Genomic DNA, 22,582 nt, shown 5'->3' with positions numbered 1-22,582 from the left:
CACTATTCTCATACTTCTTACTTTGCATAAATCCATATCACTCTAGGGTACAGTAAACAGCCTCTATACAAACAAACACCACTGTCTTCGGGGAGAGTGGTGTTTGTTTGTATAGAGGCTTAGAGGCTATTTAGGCTACAGTGTCTAGCAGAACGTAGGCCACTTGGCAACTTTCATACAGTTTTTCTGTAGTTCGTCAGATCTAGATTTAAAACGGTAGTTTTGTGAAACGGGAGCCAAACAAATTGTCATCACCTGACAAAAATTGCATTCCAACTAATTTATATCGTCTTTGTCATCCATCATAAAGTGTATTCGCTGTAACATGAATTCTTTCCGTTTGTTGATGGCAAAATACGAGCGTGTAATAAAGAAGTGTGTTTATCATTAATTTATATTAGTACGTTCTCGTACACATTTAGCTCATATTCGCTCACGACGACGATGCAGAATACATATATATCAAATGTGATTTCGTTCATAATATAACAAAGCGAATATTTATTTTGTGCAAAACCACCATACATTATCATCGCGTACCACCTGAAGAAAAAGACGAATAAAAAAAAAATAGGAAAACCAAACGTTGAAATACTAAATACTTGAAAGATCGCGTGTTATGTTTAGTTGTTGGATATATTCAAGAGCTGTGTATAAAGTTTACTGGAAAACTAAAGAGGAAAAAATTGGTTTTAATGTTATTTAATATATATCATCTCATTTCAGAACGCAAATCTTTCTCCTAGGTCTCCACTTCAAAGCCATGATTTTGTTTTAAGAACACTGAACCGACCGAAAAAAAAATAAAATTTATCGACGCCAACAAAAACAACAGAAAATATAAAACAACATTTGTTGTGGATCATTTTATTGAATTCCTGTGATAGTTATACAATGTGTACACTATATAAAACATAACATGATAAAAGTTTTTACCTTTTTTTTCGTGTTTTCTCGGCAGCTGGTTGCCATTCTAGAAGTTAATGAATAAAACAAATTTTACTTCTTCTTTTGAGTTAAATCAAATCGGACTTGTGTTCATTAGTTTACTTTTGTTGGATTAAATGCTTATTCACTACCATGAAAATACGCATTGGTCTGCATGGAATAGATTTGTGTGTATTATAGATAGATAGATATGTTCACTGTACATAAGAGTTTGCTTAGTTCTCGTTAAATCTGAGCAATTATTTCGCTATACACAAAATGAGAAAAACGAACTCTGAATTGTTTACCGTACCTTTATACACAAAAAAAAGAGTAACCCAGGTATAGCACCCAGCTTTTTTTTGTTGTATATAACAATACACTACACATTGTAGCCAGTGCAAAAAGTCAGGCTTTTGAAAGGTGTTCTAAATAGTATAACGTTAAAGTTTCTGCAACTGTTTGAAATTCATTCCATTCAATAGAATTAACGTTTTCGCAACGTTGAGAGGTTTCAGAGACATTAAAGCTTCTATATTATAAAGCAATATAAGTTTTGGAATGCTCTCTCTCTCCATTGTTAGAATAATGTATGATGTATGCGAAAACTGAAATTTATGGTTCGGTTTTGTGTTATTCTTGCGAAAATACAGTTTAAATAAAGTTGTCGTAATGGCTTTGCCATCGGGCTCAAATCCAATGATTTTCGAAAAAAAAGGAAAAAAAAAATTGTTTGTCATCGCCATCAATACACAATGAAAATTTATCGGTCGCTTTCTCTAACAAAATTACAATTTACCTTTTTCTGTATCGGCTGAAGAGAACGCCATTTGAATGAATGTGAACACACATATGGAAATGGAAATAAAAGAAAATGCTTGGTGGGTAGGGATGGTACGTAGAGCGGAACACACCGAATGAAAGCAACACTTATTTTGACTCAATTTAAATTTTATAATGCACCTCGATATACACAATCTCAAATAAATAAAATAATAAAAATGATCGCAAAGATAAAAAGATTTGAAATAATCACAAAATTAACCGAAGGAATGAACACAATTCTTAGCGCAGCATTGAAGGATTGCCGAGCATAAATTTAGAGTTGACATAGTTTTGCTTCGGATTCGATTTCACCGGACCGAATTTCGAATGCCCAAAGAAATTCCAAACGTTCAGCATATTATCATTGCCAGCAGTGGCTGAAATTAATTAAAATTTTCAGTTTCGAATAATTTAGTTAATTGAACAACACCACTGTCTACCTAACATACTGCCATCCGCATTCCATAGCAAACACTTAACACAGCCATCATGAATGCTCAGCAAATCAACAACTCGATCCAATGAGGCAAGAACCAGTATTTCATAGGATGTTTCCGCATCTTGTCATGAAATTTTAATTTTAGAATGAAATCGGTTAGCATTTATACTGGACAGCATACCATCGAATATTGTGACGCTGACCACCAGTTCAGCAGATCTCGGACTGAATGTAATAGCATCGATTCGGCATAGCTCATCTGTTCGGTTGTAGTGCGCTATCATTTCATGGGCTCTTACATCGATTAAGCGAATACTTGCCGGAAGTCGTGTAGCTGTGAATATAGGTTGAAAATGAGAGAGAGTGATGATGGGACTTCTTTCTGAATGACTCGCTAAAAATTAGGTTGATTGCCATCATAAGGAAAAACCCTTTCGATAGATGACACCAAACATTTTAGTCATCTGTTGTCGACAACGACTACGAAAATAAGCGATAAACATCAACTAGTGCCTTCATATATTGTAAAGTCTTTGTTAAAACTAATGAAGTAAAAGAGTGCATGAATTGCAAGACGTTACTTTGATCAAAAGAAGTAATAGATTTTCGAAAGTTTTTCACTGCAAAGAAAAATTGTTTAATTCACATTTGATTTAACCTAACCAAGAACTGATAGCCAATACAAACCATCCATCCTGCATTCGTAACTATTCTTCAAGTTTATCGAATTGAAAAGGCTTAACTTACCGATTATCAAATAAGTCTCCTTCCATGGATGCCAGGCTATCAAAGCTCGATTAACGCCCTTTTCGCTCCATTTAAATACAGATTCGTATGTCTGCATATTCCACACAAAGACATTTCCACCTTTATCGGCTGCCGACAGAAACATCTGATTCGCTGATATCTGTACAGTATTAATGCAAAGTTTTGCACAGACCAGTGTCTTGAGGATTCTCAGCGAAATACTGCAATTATGAACATAGACATTTCCGGATAACGTGCCACTGAAAACGAGTTGAAAAAAATTATTTAGACCAAACGACTAGAAGACTTATAAACCTATAGAAGTGTCGATAGTAATCGATTGTCGAGGAACCTCTTCAAGCTCTTGGGAAATATAAACGAAAATGTTCTAAAGCGCCCGAAAAAGCATTCAACTGACCTGACAATAAAGGAATTTTTTGGATCCCAAATCACAGACCGAACTTCATCTTTACGACGACTATATTTCCATGAAGTTATAAAGACTCCAACCGAATCGCTGGAAAGGTCCCATATTTGGATTTGTGGTAACTTCTCTTCCAATTTTGTTCCGACAGCTAAGTACTTTCCGTCGAAATTGTACGCGAGACAAGTAATTCCTTTCAACTCGTATGTGATGGAAGATTTTCCTTTCGGTATCCATATCACCAAGTCTTCTCCAAACGATGCCGTCATCTTACCAGCTCTTGACCAAGTTATAACGCTTAAATCTAGGAGAAAATAAGTTTAAGTTTCCATTTATAAGACATGTAAAACTTGACCCTATCTTACCAGAATAAAAACAATAATTTGATAGAACATGAGATATTTCTGTTGCTGCAATCGCTCTACGTCTGGGTAAACAAGGCCAATCAAATTTCTGTTTGTTCGCGGTCATTTCGGTGTTCTGACAGGAAGCAAAGCGACGATCAAGACTCTTATTTAAAAAGTCTTTCGTCAGATAATCATGGAAATGTAAAACGGTTTCTTTCGACATTTTGATGCTTGTTTTTAGTGACTCTCGTAGTGCATATGGACGCCAGAATCCATCGTCATATTTCTGCAAATATTTTCAATTGAGACTTTTGTATCATTTAGTGAACAACCGAATTACCACTTGGACAAAATCGTCGTCACATTTATCGAAGCCATTCATTAATACCGGACGAACGAAATTCTGTTGTGGATCGTACTTGTTATATCGTCGCGAAATGTATCGATCTCCGTAACTATTTGGTATAAATGATAGCAGTTGAGAGACCTGAAATAATGACATAAGAATGTTAGAATCGTGTGCAATGCCAGGGAATAGTCTCAAAGTAAATTAAAAATCTTTTGATAGTTCCTAAAATGACTTCCGGTACTGTAACATGCGTCGCGGTATCGATTTGAGTTGTCCGTTTAGAGGCCTCACTAGGATCCCTTTACAGCCAATAACAAGTACAGTCTGGACAACCGGCTTAACGTGACTTTCGAATCACGCCTCGAAGTATGCAAATACTCTCTGAGGAATGTTAGGTTCTTAATTGATATCTCGCTTAAATGTAGGCTAGATATTACGCACACATCGTATTTAGGTTACGTCATACGTATCATTCAGTGTGTACATCGTTGTAGCCACCAAACACACTGCAACTAACCAAATTAAGAAGCTTGAGTGAACCTTATGATGTTAGTAATGCGATATAATCGCTAGAAAAATTCCATGTGGAATTGTCTGACACGGGATTCAAACCCGGATCATTTTTCTGGAAGCCTAGTTCGTAACCACTGAGCCACCCCATCTAAATCTGTCGTTATGGAAGCTATTAGCTATCATCAGAGCACTTCAAGCATGAGTGGTACACTAAGTAGAGTACTGAAACGGGACAGTGTATCGAACAAATTTTCGCACAGTAAAAAATGTGGAAGAAGTTTTCATACAAAATAGTACTCTATTTGCGTTGCTATCATTCATAAATTACGTAATACGCGAGGAATACGCGCTCGGTGAAATTAGAACAATTTCCTATTTCTCCAGTTCTTTAAGATTTAATATTGATGACAGCACTGCGAAAGCTTTACGTAATTTATGAATGAAGGGATTATTGATGGAAATTTTAAGCTAAATATTGAAACTCTGTTTCGCAAAATTGATTTCAGTAGAACTCAGTAAAAGGATAATTCTACAAAACATAGAGAATAAAGGTACATGCTAGGCGAAAAGCTGTACAAAATGTATCATAGCATCTAAGTCGACTTATAACTTACGATTTATAGGTAATCTTGCTTCACTGCGATATCACGTATAATTTCTTAAAGCTAAGAGTTAGGTACAATGCATTTGAGGACCTTACCAAATAATTCATTAAATTGAAATGATAATCGTGTATTGTCTTCATGACAATTGGTAAAGAGTAAAAGCTTACCGCTTCACTAAATCACGAACTGAAACGATAGTCGACCACCCATTGTGTAGATATGTTTTTCAAAGATACAAGTTTCTATCCTCAAATTTTTACTAATTTCTAAAAAATAATTTTAATTTTTATGTTTCTTTAATATTTACATTCGCATTTATTGTTTCAAAAGCTGAAACGAAATATCATTCGAATTAATGATGTTCGTTAAATGTTGGAAAGTTGACAGGTCGATCTACAGTTTTAAATAGATTATTTTAGGAGTACTATATGTAACAACACGGTATAAGGAAGAACTGTTGTATCAAAAATAGATCAATCAAAATCTCATCACAAATTTAGTTAAAAATATAAAACTTTATGGAAGACTTCGATATAGGGTGCGGCGAGAGATGTAACATCTAAGATAACTTCAATCAATGACCCCTCAAGCATGTTATTGACTCAGACTTTAACTCTGCTGGTTGTGGGCTACCAATGCAAGTTACAGTTTTCCATGTTTTTCTTTTGGTACACTTTTGCGAACCAATCAAAAACTTCTACGAAATGATTCTTGAATGCATGCAACAACTTTAATGCAGAAGTTGTGTATTTTAAATGCTTTTGCAGGTAAAATCGACTATGGATGTTCCTTTGTTCCTCAGAAAACATACCATCGCAAACATCAAATTATTAGCAAAGCTGAAAGATAAGGTGCCCGAAAATTGACGTGAAAAAGGCTTGGACTGGGAGAATAATTTCCATGATGAATACATAGGTGATAGGTGAGAATGTAAAGGGGAATCAGTCTAAGAATGCTGTTTCGGAAAGCTCTATACATGTTGCAATGGTATTGAAACATTGAAATCTTCAAGAGCTTTGGTTCGGTAACTAAACTAAACTGAACTGACATGAGTAGACGCAAGACATTATTTTATTAGAATTGATTACTTGAAAATTAATTGAAAATATTCGTAGCATAAACTACACCGATTATTCTTGGACAGTCTGACAAACCCATCGACATAAATGTAATGGCAGCAAAAAAAGACGAAATGATGATAAATTGCCTACACATCTTATATATACCATCGTCTTATGAATGCAACTATTGGTAAGTTGTTTATACATAAACATATATATTATACCATCGATATTGGCTATGTATCGAGTCTGATTAAAATATGATACCGAGTAATCTTCATTATGATTTATTTGACATATTTTCATCATTATTTTTAATTATTGTATTAAAAGCTGTCAGCCTTTAAATAACCGATGTAAAACGTCTCAGATAAGCTATGATGCGAGTATATTAATTACGAGTTGGTTGAGCCCAACCGTCGAAATGATCAATGGATTCATTCAATATACGCTTCAAGTGTACAAACGGACATTCAGATCACGTTTGATTCTTCGTTTTTTCTTCGACATACAGTTGAACTAAAGCTCGGTACGGGTCAGATCAATCTGAAACCGGACCTGACAAACCTTAAACCTAACTCGAAACCTGAACTGAAAAACCTGAAACCTGAGTACACCTGAACCTGAATTTTTATCCTTGACCTAACCTGAAACCTGATTCGATCTTAAATAAAATACCCTAATCCGCCCTGCCCTGACAGGTTATTTGATTTTTAATGAAAAAAATTCTAAATTGGGCGGGAAAAAAATTCAAATTTAACTCAGGTCAGATCAGGTCAACGATAAATCAGGCCAGGTTCAGAACATTCTTAAACAATATGAACTTTTCAGGTCACATGATTTTAGGTTAGGGTCACGTCAAACGTCAAACCCGACCTGTTCCGAGCTATTGAAACCATCATTGATATTATCCACTTAATCGCACTGCTGACCTACGCAATTTGGCAATTGTTGATTCATGTATTCAATCTTGGTCGCTGAATCATTTAAACTTGCCAACGCGTCTACAAAGCTCTAAGTGCCGTAACGATTTTCAATTTATTCCCCTATGTATCATCGGCTTTCGATTGCTCAGCCTTACATTGTTAACAACGTGTCTCCATTTCATGCATGTAAGATGGATTGATGGATTCAAGTCATTTCATCAGTCAATTTTTAACGAAGAAACATCTATTAATTTCCCTTTGAAAAATTGTACTCTGGAAATGTAGTTTAGCGACAAGTATCTCATGTTTTATATAGACATTAATATCTTGCTTTCATATTAGATTATCATACAACTATGTAGCCGTATTTCCATCGCTTTATATAAATGTATCAACTTTAAGTAAAATGTCTAATGGCTGTCGAATAACATTATCATAATGAAATGTGAAACAATGTTTGACATCAATTATTGATATTAAAAACCGTACACAATATTGTCTGCGTATAAAATGTCTAATAGTTACAAATGACAGGATATAAATCAAATTGCAAATTATCTTTTAGGCGAACACATATCTTACAAAATTAATGGCTTTCCATATGCAGGCGTGAGTCGGTGCAGATATATGCTGCCTGCGGTTTTGTTTGACTTAATCATTAGAAACGTAAAGATGACGTTCCAACAAGATTATGGTTATTATGGTTGGATGTAAAGGAATTACAAGTTTCGGTTGATTTTGGAGAGATAAAATAGAATTTGAAATAATTGCTCGATCACAAGCCCGCAGTATTCTTAGTGACGCAGAAATGCCTTGATACATTCACATTCATTATATCGGTAATTCTATTGTGAACCATGTTGTTACAGACGCTACAATCCCTATCGAAAAATTACTAGATTATTAATTAGATAATCTAAATAAATTTATTTTGTGGAAAAAATTAATTTAATTCAAGTTAAATTAAGAAAGCCTTATTGAAATTGCGAGTATTGGCGAAGGAAAACCATCGCATCGAGATGGTATGGTATGGTATAGCATAATTAATTTAATTTAAACGCTACACCATAAGGTGATCATATGTAAAATCAACTTGATAAAAACAAAATTCTCTCAAAATGGTACATCGGTATACACCATTTCGATTTTAGAGAGTGTTATTGCCGTTACCACGTTACATTTTGTCGATTGGTATATAGAATTCGCCATATAAGTGAAAAGCGTTTCGAATATTATATGTAGCAGTTCGGCGACGATATGTCTGTTGCGAGAACTGAAAAGATAATTTGACTAGACATGCCGTCGTTGCTATAACTATAACCAATACATCAATGTCATGCATATCAAACAATGGCTGTAAGGTGTCACCTAAATGCTAAATGAAACATTAATATATTTCTAAAATTGAATTTCACGATCATATGTTGTGTCATAAATTGCACAATATTGAGTTTAGAGAATATTATTCATGCTTGGAGATCATGCTACGATTTTATTGCTTTCGACATAATGTGATGCGTGCAGAGAGGGCTTCATTAAAATATCAAAATGGGCGAACGTTCTAACGGCAATCGATTAATTTTGCCAATTTTTGTTGGTACAACAGCGAATTGCTCGCTATGGCAGAGGAATATGAATTCATGCATGCCGTTTATGAGTAATAAATTGAACTAATCCGATATGAATGATTCTACAATCAGAATGATTTCCGAGCTGGAAAATCGAAAGCAATTTGTTTATGGAATGGCGTGAACAATGGGCATATATTAGTTTAAAAGGACTGTTTGGAACTTCAGCTTGTAGCATTATAAACAACAGTTTTAAAGCAATATAATAGCTGGATTCCCGTCAGATCACCTGACAGTTTCAATAAACTTAACTCTACGAATAACCCGCCGAAAATCAAATGCAAGTTGATGACTGGGTATGACCAATCGGCCAATTCATTTTAAAGGAACTCATTGTTTATGTTGAAATACTATTAGAAGACCTTCGGTCAATGAAAGTACAGAGTATGTATGGCTAGCTCATCTTAAACTTATTCATAATTTATGTCAAAATAATATTGAAATGAGTGCGTTTGAGTGTGCGAATCAAATTTTTATGTCTTCCTAGCGTTTTATACTTTCGTTGCATCCAGGGCTTATTTTAGATTTTAATTCGGAAAAATTCGGAAAAATATCCGAAAAAGTCTGAGAATTTTTCAGAATTAAAATTCTCTAAAATAAACCCCGATTGCATATGACCATACCTCCCTTTGAGGGTAAGACTCAAGTTTATCGAGATCGAAACCAATTTGTCTATGCGAATTAGATTTATCAGAGCTGATAACCTGTGACGCGAAGTAAGCTTATGTAAACCACACATAACCACCTTGATTTGTGGAATGTCGAAGAATTTGTCTTTCATTATAGAGACTGCAGCATCAAAACAATGTAAAGCCTGCGTTTAATAACCACTATGATTTGTGGAAATTCTTCAAATTATCTTCGAAATTTCAATGTTATTGTGCAAAATTCGGAGAATTTTTCGTACATTATAATCTGTAGTATTAAAGCATCGTGAAGCCGACATTCATTAACCACCATGATTTCTTCGGATTTCCATGGCCTGCATACTGAATGCTTTACAGTAATCTATTTTGTATTGCTAAAACAAAGTGAGATACTATCATAGTAGAATGTCTGCATAGTCAGTACAGGTTTGCATATAAAAGCAAGCCATGTACGTAACAAAGTTATTCGAAAGCATCATTGTCTCTACTACACATTGACTGCTAATTGAGTTCCGGACCTGTCGATGTTTGAATGCATTTCAAGACTTTCATGATATGTATTAATAGTGACGCTGAATATAATGTGTTATAGCTCATTATTAGTAGAATGCTTCAGAGTCCGGTTTCAGATAATGAAGCTGCTTTTGCTGTTTTATTTTTTTTCTTCATAAAAATCAAACGGTTGACTGAAAACTCACGATAGCACTTAAGAAATCTATGAATCGAGTTAGAGAATATTCGATTAATATAGCCTGATTACAGCGTTCCACGCAAAATTGTTTATTCATAGAAGAGTATGAATGTTTGTGCTATGAATGGCATTTTCTGTTCAAAATGACCATTCCATATTTACTAATAAATCTGAGAATATTATGCAGAACAATTATGACCAACAAACCACATCATTAAATCGAATAAAAACTAACAAAAGGTCCTCCAACTTAATTCAGTCAATCGTATTGAATTCCATCCCAAGACTATGACGATGCATAATTCAGTATGATGATATATTCACGATGTGATTTAACTCAGGGTTTTGAGACATATTTCACCTTATTAGTGATATTGCTTATAAATCTCGAGACTCGAGTTATTGAAATAACTGATGGCATCGCATTCAATACATATCCTGTCGTATGCGGCACGAAGTTTATAAACTTTCGATTCATCTTGTCGTTTTAAATAAATGGTTTGTGTGTGTATGTGTGACACCAAAGTAAATAAACTGTGAACGCTCTCTAATGTCTGTTCAAATAAAGTTCCGTTATGCGAATAGATAATGTCATCCTTTTAAACGACACTGAAAGGGTGCATTGACAAATGATGTATACGAGCATGATAGCGCTGTATAAACACAACTCTACAATCTGCTTGAAAATGAGGTCATGGCTCTGTTAATTGGATAATTCGTGCCATTTCTATTATCACCAACAAATATATATTTCATCTGGCTCTATCTTTACTGGCAAAATAATACTGGCATAAAGGTAAACGTTCACATAACTTCACAATTGACATCGCTGTATGTTTGCGGTCGAGAGAATTTTATCGCACGCATTAGTCTACACTAGTGGATACTTTACTGAGAAACTGCTACAAATATCAATATAGAAATTCTAACAATTTAGATTAAACGCTCTGGACTTTGTCGGAGAACACCACAAAGACGGCAATCCACAATAACAATATATTATATATCGATGTTGCTGAACCGACTAGGAAATAACATCAGTGTGATAAAGAATGTTTATTCAAAAGTCATTCGTATATTTAAAAGCTGTATGGTCTTTGCAGCGACCTACGCCTACAATATTTTATTCAAAGTGTTTAAGTTACTGATTACGTTCAGAAAACAAGCAAGTTGTTTTTCCTTTGCATTTACCCATAGATACGCAACAATTGAATACCTTACAAGCGCCACAAATGAGATTGTCTTTTTTTTTTGTTCGACCTCTCTCGCTGGAAGCTGCGGGAATTTGCTCATAGATAGGCCTCACAGATAAATGGAATTTTTGGCTAATACTTAAAACATATAATTCCAGTCATTGAAAGTGTATTTAAAATTCCACGAATCAATGCTAACTTTTTGCATTATTGTTCTTTGAAGAACGAATTAAGTACAATGACGCTCTTAACGATAAATCGAAAAATTAGAACGAAGTTCTGTGAGATATGAAATCTCAATATTCCCATCTGCGTAACAAGCGCCTTTTGCAATTAAACCAAAAAATTCATTTTATTATACGAGCCTATCACGCAATTTTTTTCGTTTTGATAATTTAAAATTAAACCTACCAGCTACCAGTCTAAATAAAAAAGACAAAATTTCGATTCTGTGAACAATAATCATCAAAATCAAAATTATACACAAAAATGTGCGCCAACAATGCGAATTGAATGATTAAAGTGTGCGCACTCCAAACGTTTCAGATGTATGCATTGCACAGTGCTTTCTACGGCAATAAGATAGCCGTGCCTTTTTGCCCACAAATGTTCTCAGTGATATTTTGACCAAAATATCCGATTAATCTTCACCAAACTTTAGAGAATGAAAGTTCCACACGACTTTTAGCGGTACTCCCCAAAAAAAGTTCAAAAAGTTTTGTTTTTGTTCCCGTACGGACTCTCTCAAAAGGGCATTTGGGGTGCTATATAGCACCCCAAATGCCCTTTTGAGAGAGTTCGTTTTCATAGTAAATATTAACTTTTTGATTTGTTTTTTGGGAATATCGTTAAAAGTCGTGGGGAACTTTCATTCTCTAAAGTTTGGTGAAGATTGATCGGACATTTTGGTCAAAATATCACTCAGAACATTTGTGGGCAAAAAGGCACGGCTATCTTATTGCCGTAAAAAGCACTGTGCAATGCATACATCTGAAACGTTTGGAATGCGCACACTTTAATCATTCAATTCGCATTGTTGGCGCGCATTTTTGTGTATAATTTTGATTTTGAATGATTATTGTTCACAGAATCGAAATTTTGTCTTTTTTATTTAGACTGATAGCTGGTAGGTTTAATTTTAAATTATTAAAACGAAAAAAATTGCGTGTATAATAAAATGAATTTTTTGGTTTAATTGCAAAAGGCGCTTGTTACGCAGATGGGAATATTGAGATTTCATATCTCACAGAACTTCGTTCTAATTTTTCGATTTATCGTTAAGAGCGTCATTGTACTTAATTCGTTCTTCAAAGAACAATAATGCAAAAAGTTAGCATTGATTCGTGGAATTTTAAATACACTTTCAATGACTGGAATTATATGTTTTAAGTATTAGCCAAAAATTCCATTTATCTGTGAGGCCTATCTATGAGCAAATTCCCGCAGCTTCCTGCTTTTATTTTTCTTTTCTTTTCTTTTCGTAAGGTAAGAATGAATTTGGTCAGGTATTTTGCTTTAATATTTTTTTAAACAATTAAGCTGAGTATTTGAAAAGGTTTCGCGAAGTTTTTTTATTTACAAAATTACGTGCCGGGACTTATTGTAATCTTAAAATACTTTTAAGGACTGAAGGTTTCATAAGTCGGATTTTAGAAGTATTTAGGCGCGTTTCCTGCAATAACGCTTTAGATATAACATTCAAATTCAAAACTTGAGATTTGAAATAGCATCGTAGTTTCAGCCCTTGCTCAAAGCCTATTTTTTAGACAACGTTTCAAACAATTTAAAAAAAAAGTTGAAGGACGTTCCACAGCCTCTAGAATTTATTTTAGATTTTTTTAGAAATTCTAGAATTTTTTAGAAAATTGTGAAAAACCTGTTCTAAAAAAATATCAGGGAGCTGCAGAAATGACTAAGAAAACCACCTTAGACCATTATTTTAATATTTTCGTAATTTAATATAATTTCTTCAACTTACAGTCTCAAATCTCAAATGTCTCACTGTCAAATTTTTCTGAGAATTTTATTGTGTCATTGCAAATTCACAATGACATTCTCTGAAAAAAATGACAGTGAGACATTTGAGATGTCGTTCACTGTAGTGTACTGGAGAATCTCCAGTGGAGTTCAAGGTGAAAGGCATTTTAGAATGTGTAGACAAATCTTATAACACAGCTATACTTTAATCTCTTATGTAGATTTTTACTGACTTAATTAAAACAAGCCAAGCACGTCCGTATTTGCCCTAAATGCATCATGCTAGAACGAATTTTCAGATATTTTCGTAACGTTTTCCTTAGCGCTGTAACTTTACAAATTTCGTCAAACTTTCGTTTAAGCCTTCAAGCTTCCATTTCCACATTTAATAATGAGGTCATTCAATTATCATTTTTTGTGTCTTTGATGCAGCGCAATTAAAATGGTCAAATTTCATTATATTTCTTAGAATTATCGTCGATTTTAGGAATTTCTTCACAACTTTCTACACCTTACTTCATTTCCTGGAGGTATCAGGAACGAGTGATCTAACCGGCACCAAATTTCATCCCATTTCCTATAGTACTAGATTAAAACAAGGAGATGAGATGAGATTTGACATAGATAGCTAGCGTGATGGTTTCGCAAATTTCCTTCGAACTATCCATTTCCCTCACGAATTGTTCGCTGATGAACGAAATATTTTTACGATTTCTAGATCAACTTATCAAATAAACGGAAGGTCAGCCATGGAAATAATGCGGTATCCTGGATACCGGGAAATCGAAAAAATCAGCAAGAAATGTATTGACCGGGAAGTCTGTTCCATATTTTTGGTTACCGGGACTAGTTACAACCGAGAATTTATCATCGAGTTGTATAAAACATTTTTCGCAATAAAGGCAACGGAAAGTCCTATACACGTTGTAAACGTTGTATACAACTCGGTGATAAATGATTTTTTAGGCACACGATGTGTATTGTCACACTCGCCCTACCGCGTCGAGTGACAATTTACACATCTAGTGCCTAAAAAAACATTTATCACTCGGTTGTATAAATTACTATGTAGCATGAGGAACTTTGGAAAGAATTCGATTTTTATGTCCTTTAAGGCATATGTTGCGGCATATGAAAACGCAATTTGTGTGTCTAAAAAAATTGGTAGAGACATTGCATTGGGTTCTTCTGGAGCATTGATAACGGTCTGTCATTTTTATAATATTTTCTAGTTTTTTAATGCAACACTTATCTTTGCGCAAATTATATGACACGCGTTGTTTTTCATTGATTTTATTAACTTTTTTTTAAATAAAAAATAAATTATTTAGTTTCAGTTTGACGACAAGCAGCCTGTTATGAGTGAGTATGTGTCTCCTATCAATCAGTATTTCTGCCAATTATTTTTTTTATAGAATTGACGCAGCTAATATATTCGTAAAAGATCGGTTTTTTTAATCATTATCGCTCTATATATTCTGTTCGAAAAGGAATATGAGCTAAGGCTTAACGGAATTTAATAGAAAAGCCAGTGACACATACAAACATGAAAATTATGAAAAAGTGTAACGATGCAGATGGTAATCTTATTCATGCAATTTTTTTTTTGTTAAGACCATAAGTTGCATTATACTTTTTAACTCGATCCAGCAGCGACTTTCTTATACATTTTATATAAGATGATCAACTTGCAAAATTCAAATAGCAAAATAAAAAGTTGTGTGCGCGCAGCTCTCTTTATGTTTTAAATTTTTCCCGTAAAGAAAATATGTTTTATAGGAACAAAAAAAAGTCATTTAAAATGCTATAAAATGATTATCTATTGTATAGCACTGGTTACCCAGTTCGTTCCACGTTACACCAAAGACCGCACACTACAATTCTGTATACCTATCGGTAATTCCAAATCGTATATAAATTCCATAATGTGCTGGTTATAATGACAGGCAACGTGCAAAGTCGCTCGTTTAAGCAATGTTATGTGTCGCGCCAATGTAGTGTTTTGTCATGGGTTTTTGTTGTTAACAGCAACAACGCAAAAATATATAAATTTAAAATCAGACCATAATATGGTTGTTATTTAAGCGCGGAGATATAATAAATCTGCAATACAATAAAACGAATCGCCTATTGTCTTGTATCGCTGAGGTATACGTATATATTAATGAAACACGCTGCCTACAACAGGTTCATAAACATTTTATATACGCGATGCTGCTGATGATGATGTACTTCTGTTTTAGAAATATTTTTTTATGGTGGAAGAGGAGTTGCTTCTTAAAGCACTAAATTATGAGTTTACAATCGAAAAGTCATTTTCACGCCCTAAAGTGAAAGAATTTGTAATGTTAAATTTAGGATAAGTAAAAATTAATGTATAACAGTAGAATATGTGTGCAGTGCAGTGCATGTACAGCAATGGTTTTGCCAAGATAACAATATTCAGGAATAAATATAAATTAGAGTTGATGAAAACGCTAGACCTACGAAAAGTGGGTTGTTATTTACTAAGGTGGAAATTAAAGATCACTTCCCCATGGTATCGGTGAAAACCAAAATTCATAAATTTTCGATGTTCTTCCTGTCTAATCTAATATTCCTGGAAAAATGTGTGTGGAAAGTCTTGACCTTTTTGATCTTCTTTCATACATGATTTCGTCACAGGGCTTGTAGTTTAGACGCGACGTTTTTTTTATAGATCTGACCTCTATTGTCCGTGGTTATTGATTAGAATCAACATTGATTCGAGTTTCCTACCATAATACTAAAATCGAATAGGAAACCCATTGAGCTCCATCATTCAGTTCTCAAAATTTAGGTATTTTGTTGATGTGAAACAACTTTGGCAGAGCCAAATTAAAACTTAATTTTAACCATTTCTATCGGGATGGGATTTTGTGGATCAGAAGTTGAGTTCGATTGCTACTGGCCTACTAAGTCCCAACTTGTTGGAAATTAAACATCACTTATCGACACTGTATTGTGCCTTGGCAGGAACGTCCAACAAATATGAACGAGTTTTGTGGAAGTGGACCATGGAAATGTTGAACAGGTACCGAGTAGACTGATTTTTGAATGTATACCGGATGTACCGGTTAAGGACACTACTTTCGCCACCACCGTTTCTATTTTTTGGTTTCAGAAGAGGTATTCGTTGACTAACCATTGTGGCCTAGATGATTTCGAATTGGCCAGAAATAGTGAAAAGAAATTAGCAACAACAAAATGATCCGTGCCAATCGACCGTAAAAATTTACATATTTCTATTCCAAATCTTAAAGCAAATCCTATTAAATCATCAGTATGAACCTAAGAACGTTGCTTGCTTAATTTCCTATCGCTATATGTCTTTAAAAAAAAGTGTCTGCAACCACACCGCACGATTCCAATACAAACACTGTAATGATGCACCACACCATATTTGAAGTGACACAATCCAAGTGAATATTTTAAGCAAATTCATAAATATTGTAATCGCGCAACGACTGGAAATTAAACAGAAACGACAATACCATACCACACTAACTTTGCTTCAATTTGTAATTTATGGAAGAACACCTTTATAATGACAATGACATAAATTCGCTCATAAGCAAAAGAATATAATGTCAACCCATAAATTAGCGTTTCAGTTCGACATCACAGCAATTAACCACCTGATGTTATGTTAGCTGGTAATCTGTGAAAAATATGCCGAATGATACAGAACATGCATGCTCAATTGCTCAAATACTTATCCTACTGAGAATATGATCAAGGGAAATGTATAAACTCACTGAACATATTGAACATGCACTGGTGTCTAAAGAAGGTGCGATTTTAATTCGCATTTTTTTCTTTTCTTTCTTCTGTGCGCAATAGAAGAATTTCGCTGTGTAATTAATCTGGGTACAGTATAGAAAAGCTTCCCTCACCGGGCGCTTATTATTATTTATTAAATTCCTATTACATCGAAACGATAAATTTAATTTTATTGAACTACCTGTAATTTTCGCTTCACATATAGAATAGTCGATGATTATTTTTATGTGTGCAACATGCAATATAACGTCTTCGGTCGTCGTGTGTTTTTTTTTTATTGAAAATACAAATAAAAAATAAATAAACAGCCAGTTCTCGAAAGTGAAGTGCCATATATTTTTGATTGAGGAATAAAGGAAAATGTTAACGATTATGTTTTTATTTTATTGATCCGAGAGACGGAATACGTACAAACACATTTGTATTTATATATAGTATACGCTGCAATCAAACCGAAAAAGTTAGCTGAGAGAGGAGAACAAAAAAAACGAATTTATTTATTATATTGATTTAATGACAACAGCGATTTATACCAAAAATTTATTAGCTATGGCTCTTAACGCACGTAATTGGTCATTATTTATACGATCCATACGTATTTTTTATAAGCTATCTTTTACGACCATTACTACCAATTGAACATTATGGTTTCACATAAAATTTTCAAAGAATTGATAGAAATAAATAGGAGAAGAGAGAAAAAAAACATGATTTCTCTGTCATAACGAAAATCATATATAATTTCGTCCAGTTAAAGACGTTTAACTAGTGGCACTAATATTTCATGGGAAAATGATTTTTATATTTGTGCGCACGGTGTGCTTAATGGTCGACATGAATAACATAGACTTTGGTGTTTGTTGTTTAGTTTAGATAAAATTTATGCGGCCGTAAAACTACTTGATTATTTGAATGAAACTGACTGTCGACTGATGAAGCATTTGCATACAAGTAAAGCCGTCGTTTTTACATTCAAAGATAGGTGATGGACCAGTTAGTTGGTTATTCATTGAAGTTATTCGCATTACCTGAGTAGAACAAGCATGGGAACAATGTTGAAACCCACTGTAGCTATTAAAGTATCATCAAAGTAAAGTAAGGAATCATTTTTGGGAAAAAAACTTTTTTCCAAATTTTCTTAGATTTTTCTCCCACATCTTTCTGGATTTTTCTTGGTCAAAAACAGTATTTTGTTCACCAAGGGAAACAGGTAGATATTTCATTTCGAGGGTTTTGTTTGTGACCAGAGCGTAGCGAGGGCAACAAGAACCAGAGAAAATGAAATTTCCTACTTTTTTCTCGGTCAACATAACATTTTTCACAACAAAGCCTCTCGAAGTTTCAGCTAAGGTTAGAAAATGACTATTTTCTCGCCTGTGTTGTAAAAATATATTTGAAAAAATGTAGGAAATGGTGGGACAGATATTAACGTCACAATGACGGAAAAGTTGAAAAGTCAAGTTTTCGTGGGAAGTTTGTTGTTCCGAGATGGAGTCGAGGTCAATAACCACACGAAAACATGTTGCATTTCAACGATGAAAGTCACATTTTCAGGTGGTTATTGACCTCGGCTTCGCCTAGGATCAAAACACTTTACATGAAAACTCGATTTTTCAACTTTTCGTTCTTGTGACCGAAGTATCTATTACAAAATGCGATGAAGGGGATTTTCGGTGCTACTGTAGAGGCATGATCTCAACTCTTTGATTAGGTCATGCTTAGATGCTTCTTCTTTCTTCTCCGAAAGGTTGAAATTAGCTTGGATGCTTGTTAAATCAGCTCATAAAAAATTGTGAGCTGGAGCGGCTTATTTTCAAAAGGAACTACGAGTGTACCTTACAGAGTTAGCAATTTTACAGGAAAGATTGCGAAAATGGTCTTCGTTTCTCGAACAGGAGTTGAATCAATTTATTCATCAACTTAAGACACCCTTCTTAAATTTCCAACTGTATTTTGCCACCTTGTACTCTAAATATTAAAAACACTCCAAAATCGTAATTTAATCAAAATTAATTAATAAATTTTGTCGATATTTTTCATCATTTTCTTCATTTCCAGCACCCCTTCCACTAAAAAGCTTTCTGTATTTGTACATTGATTGTTTGCGCTCAATTGGGATTTTTCTGTGACATTTACGTTGTATTTGATTCGTAATGCCCTTGAAAATCCCAAATAATGGCACAACACAACCACAACAATTTCGATAGGGCCAATTTTAAAATTCATTTCCAAGTTTAGAGAATGGATTATAAAGAGAACACCGATTGATCCTTTCAAATTTATCTTTCAACATTTTCGAAATTGAAATGGGAAAAATTTAATTTTAGACTTAGAAATGACAAATTGCTTTTAGCTGTTACATTTTCCGTCTCCCTACCGCTGTTTTGTGGGTTTGACATTTTTTTCTGCATTATATACGTTCAGTTAGATTACATAAATATTCAGTTGCACAAATATCGAAGATCTGTGTTTGTGGTGAAGAAAAGATTTAACATTTGATTCAAAAGCTTCTCAGAAACAGCTAATCATCTGCTACAGACAACGACGATGAGTATAAGAGAAAGCTCTGACTATTGTTATCTTATAAAGAGTAATGTATAATAAAAATATTGAAGTAATAGATTTTGTTGAGCCAACACCTACAACTCAAATGAAGTACCAGATTTAATGATTTTGTTGAAATGCGTTTTTATTTATGTGAAAATCAATGAAAATGCATTTAGTCTTGAAATGAAAGACAACTTTGTCTAATGTCTAAATAAAGACAGTAAATTCCAACAAGAACGAAAGTTTACGACCAGAACGAAACAAGAGCCACTATTGGCTCGAGTTGGAATGTCCTATAGGACATTAATTTCTCCCCGAGGTCCGTGTATGGCTTGAGACGTTTTTATAGATGAAACAAATACATCAATTTGTTGCACCACTTTTTAAAACCAAAACAAAATGACAGTTGCAAAGAGAGATAGTTTGTACCGTACTTTTCATGTTTCAAGCACTACTTTCGACGCCCTCAGCATGTTAAATCCATAACAAAACTCGGGATAAAAATTAAAACTCGTTTTAGTGTGTGTATTGACCTCGGCTACGCCTCGGATCAACAAAATTCACGTGGAAACTCTACTTTTCATCTTTTTATCCCTAGTCATGTAATAGTATTTTACATGCTACATGCGTCGAAAACCGTACATTTCATGTTTGAAGCACGCCTTTCGACGCCCTCAGCATGTAGAATCCATTACATAACTCGGGATAAAAGTAAAAATTCTCGTTTTCGTGTGTTTATTGACCTCGGCTACGCCTCGGATCAACAAAATTCACGCGGAAACTATACTTTTCATCTTTTTATCCGTAAAATACTATTACATAATAGGGATAAAAAGATGAAAAAGAGAGTTTTCGTGTGAATTTTGTTGGTCTGAGGCAAAAAGCCGAGGTTAATAAACCCACGAAAACGTGACTTTTCATTTTTACCTCGGGATTTATGTAACGGATTATACGTTGTGGGGCAGAATATAGCGTCAACAATACTCCATCTTCTCACCGCATTTCAGTGAGACCATAAGGTTATTCATGCCGGACGGACGATAGTTTTTGTTCATTTTGTGAACATTTCCGTGATTTAATCGTATCTTGTAACCTCTTCACCTAAAAATTCGCTTTAAGATTGTCTCTTTAAACAAATTTCATCACTTTTGCAGTGTTTTGAGATCGCTTTGCATTGCTACGAGGTGTCTTTCTAAATTTTAAGCATTTTCTATAACCAAAAGCAACAGACCTTTCAAATGTGTCGCAACATAGCAGCACTCACAGAGCTGCTATGGTAGCAAACATTTCTATGCCTTTCATTAGATCAAGATCGGTGATATTGTTCATTACACACGATCTTTCATCTCAGTTTGTCAACAATTGGCAGAGATTTCATATATTTTTTGAATTCGAATCGCTACAATTTATGCGATCGACATTATTTATTAGAATAGATATGAATTTTGTATCACATTCGGCATCGCATCACAGAAAGCATATCAGATTTCTCTAATACCTCGCTAAACACACACAAAATAAATCGATAAAATGACTCCGCTGAAATGCTATAAAACGATATGATGAAAATGCATTTGTGGCTGTCAAGATTGTATCACGTTCTTTTTGAAGATAAAAATAATTTCAAATCTCCGACAACGTCACCCATAATACAATATAATACTCAAGTTTAGCACAATAGTTTCAATATCGGAACAATAAATACCTTATATGCCAAGACAGAATGTCAGTGTTTGTCGTGTAGTTTATTGCATTGCAATTCGATCTTTTTGCAAAAGTTAATCTAAATAAAATGAAAACTTTTCCTTCATACTGTCCATAACTATAACAGAAAAGATTACAACACGAGAAACACCCTCATATGCGTATGTTTTGTTTACTATCGCAGCTTGAAGTCTCTTCAAGCGGCATCGTTATCACATCTTTATGAATGACATGATATGCATGAGATAATTGCCGTTAGTTGATTGATTTGTTTACGAAAAGAATTCTTAGGGCTCCATCGGTTTCATTGAATCAAGATCAATGGAGCTAATGAAGCTACATGTACCAATTTGACAGTATCCTGATCACGCTTCACAGTTCATTTAAATACTCAGATTCGAAGTAAAAATCAGCGATCTAACCTTCATAATTTCGTTCCGCAATGCATCTCTATTTTTCTTTAAATTGACCGGTTTCTGAATTGTGGTGTTATCGGTCCGAGTAATGTCTTTGGATCGATCACCTGGACCAATCCCAGTACGTCGAGATGAACTCATTTTATTCTTAAATTCACTACAATAATTTAAATAAACGAAACACTTCACACGGTCTAAACTAATTGCGATTGCAAATATACTGAGAGTAAAAACGTGTGTGCCAACTTGAACAAATAAATTATGACGTCGAAAAGTGGCACTAGCAGAATCAGTGCCGTCTTTACTTTAACTCTAGGGCGCCAGAGGCAAAATTGAAATTGGACGACGAAATACGTATAGTAATACAATCGCTGAAGCATTTAATAGGACATTACGTTCTTCGGCTCCCTTTTTTGGAAACTGAACTTTTTTGCAGGGGGCGCCACTCTCGATTATACTTAATATACAAGAGACATTGAAAACATATTTTGGTTCTAGTTTTCTTAACGAAATTCGTGATTGAATCATAGAGATGGCATGGTGGGCCACCATTGGTGGCGCTTTCATTTTTAAACATGTCTAGGTGCCCATGTAATTTTTGGATGTCGGTTAGCATCAGCGCCACCATGTCACCTTTCGAGTGTAACTCTATGTATAGAATGAAAACTAGGGCCAAAATGTGATTTCAATATACAAATATACAAAAAAAAGAGGAGCTTCATTGAAATACGTGTTTCATTTTGGGTTGAACTTTAACTTCAACCGGTCCTGTCCATTTACAACGAAAATGAGGTAATGGATTTCGGAATTCATCA

General features: G+C 34.3%; 1 protein-coding gene across 1 annotated transcript; it reads right to left on the bottom strand.

Moving 5' to 3' along the window:
• Positions 1 to 1,860: 1,860 nt before the first annotated feature.
• LOC119066866 (protein cortex) lies at positions 1,861 to 22,020 on the bottom strand. Its single transcript, XM_037169537.1, has 8 exons — positions 21,774 to 22,020; positions 4,050 to 4,196; positions 3,728 to 3,995; positions 3,357 to 3,666; positions 2,939 to 3,198; positions 2,373 to 2,525; positions 2,193 to 2,312; positions 1,861 to 2,129 (listed from the first exon to the last, which is right to left on the bottom strand). The coding sequence occupies exons 1-8, from the start codon at positions 21,906 to 21,908 to the stop codon at positions 1,993 to 1,995; spliced, it is 1,530 nt and encodes a 509-aa protein (XP_037025432.1). The 5' UTR covers positions 21,909 to 22,020; the 3' UTR covers positions 1,861 to 1,992.
• Between the last annotated feature and the right edge of the window lie 562 nt (positions 22,021 to 22,582).

This window comes from Bradysia coprophila, chromosome IV (assembly GCF_014529535.1).
Source record: "Bradysia coprophila strain Holo2 chromosome IV, BU_Bcop_v1, whole genome shotgun sequence".
NCBI lineage: Eukaryota > Metazoa > Arthropoda > Insecta > Diptera > Sciaridae > Bradysia > Bradysia coprophila.
This window is presented reverse-complemented; position numbering and strand designations above follow the sequence as displayed.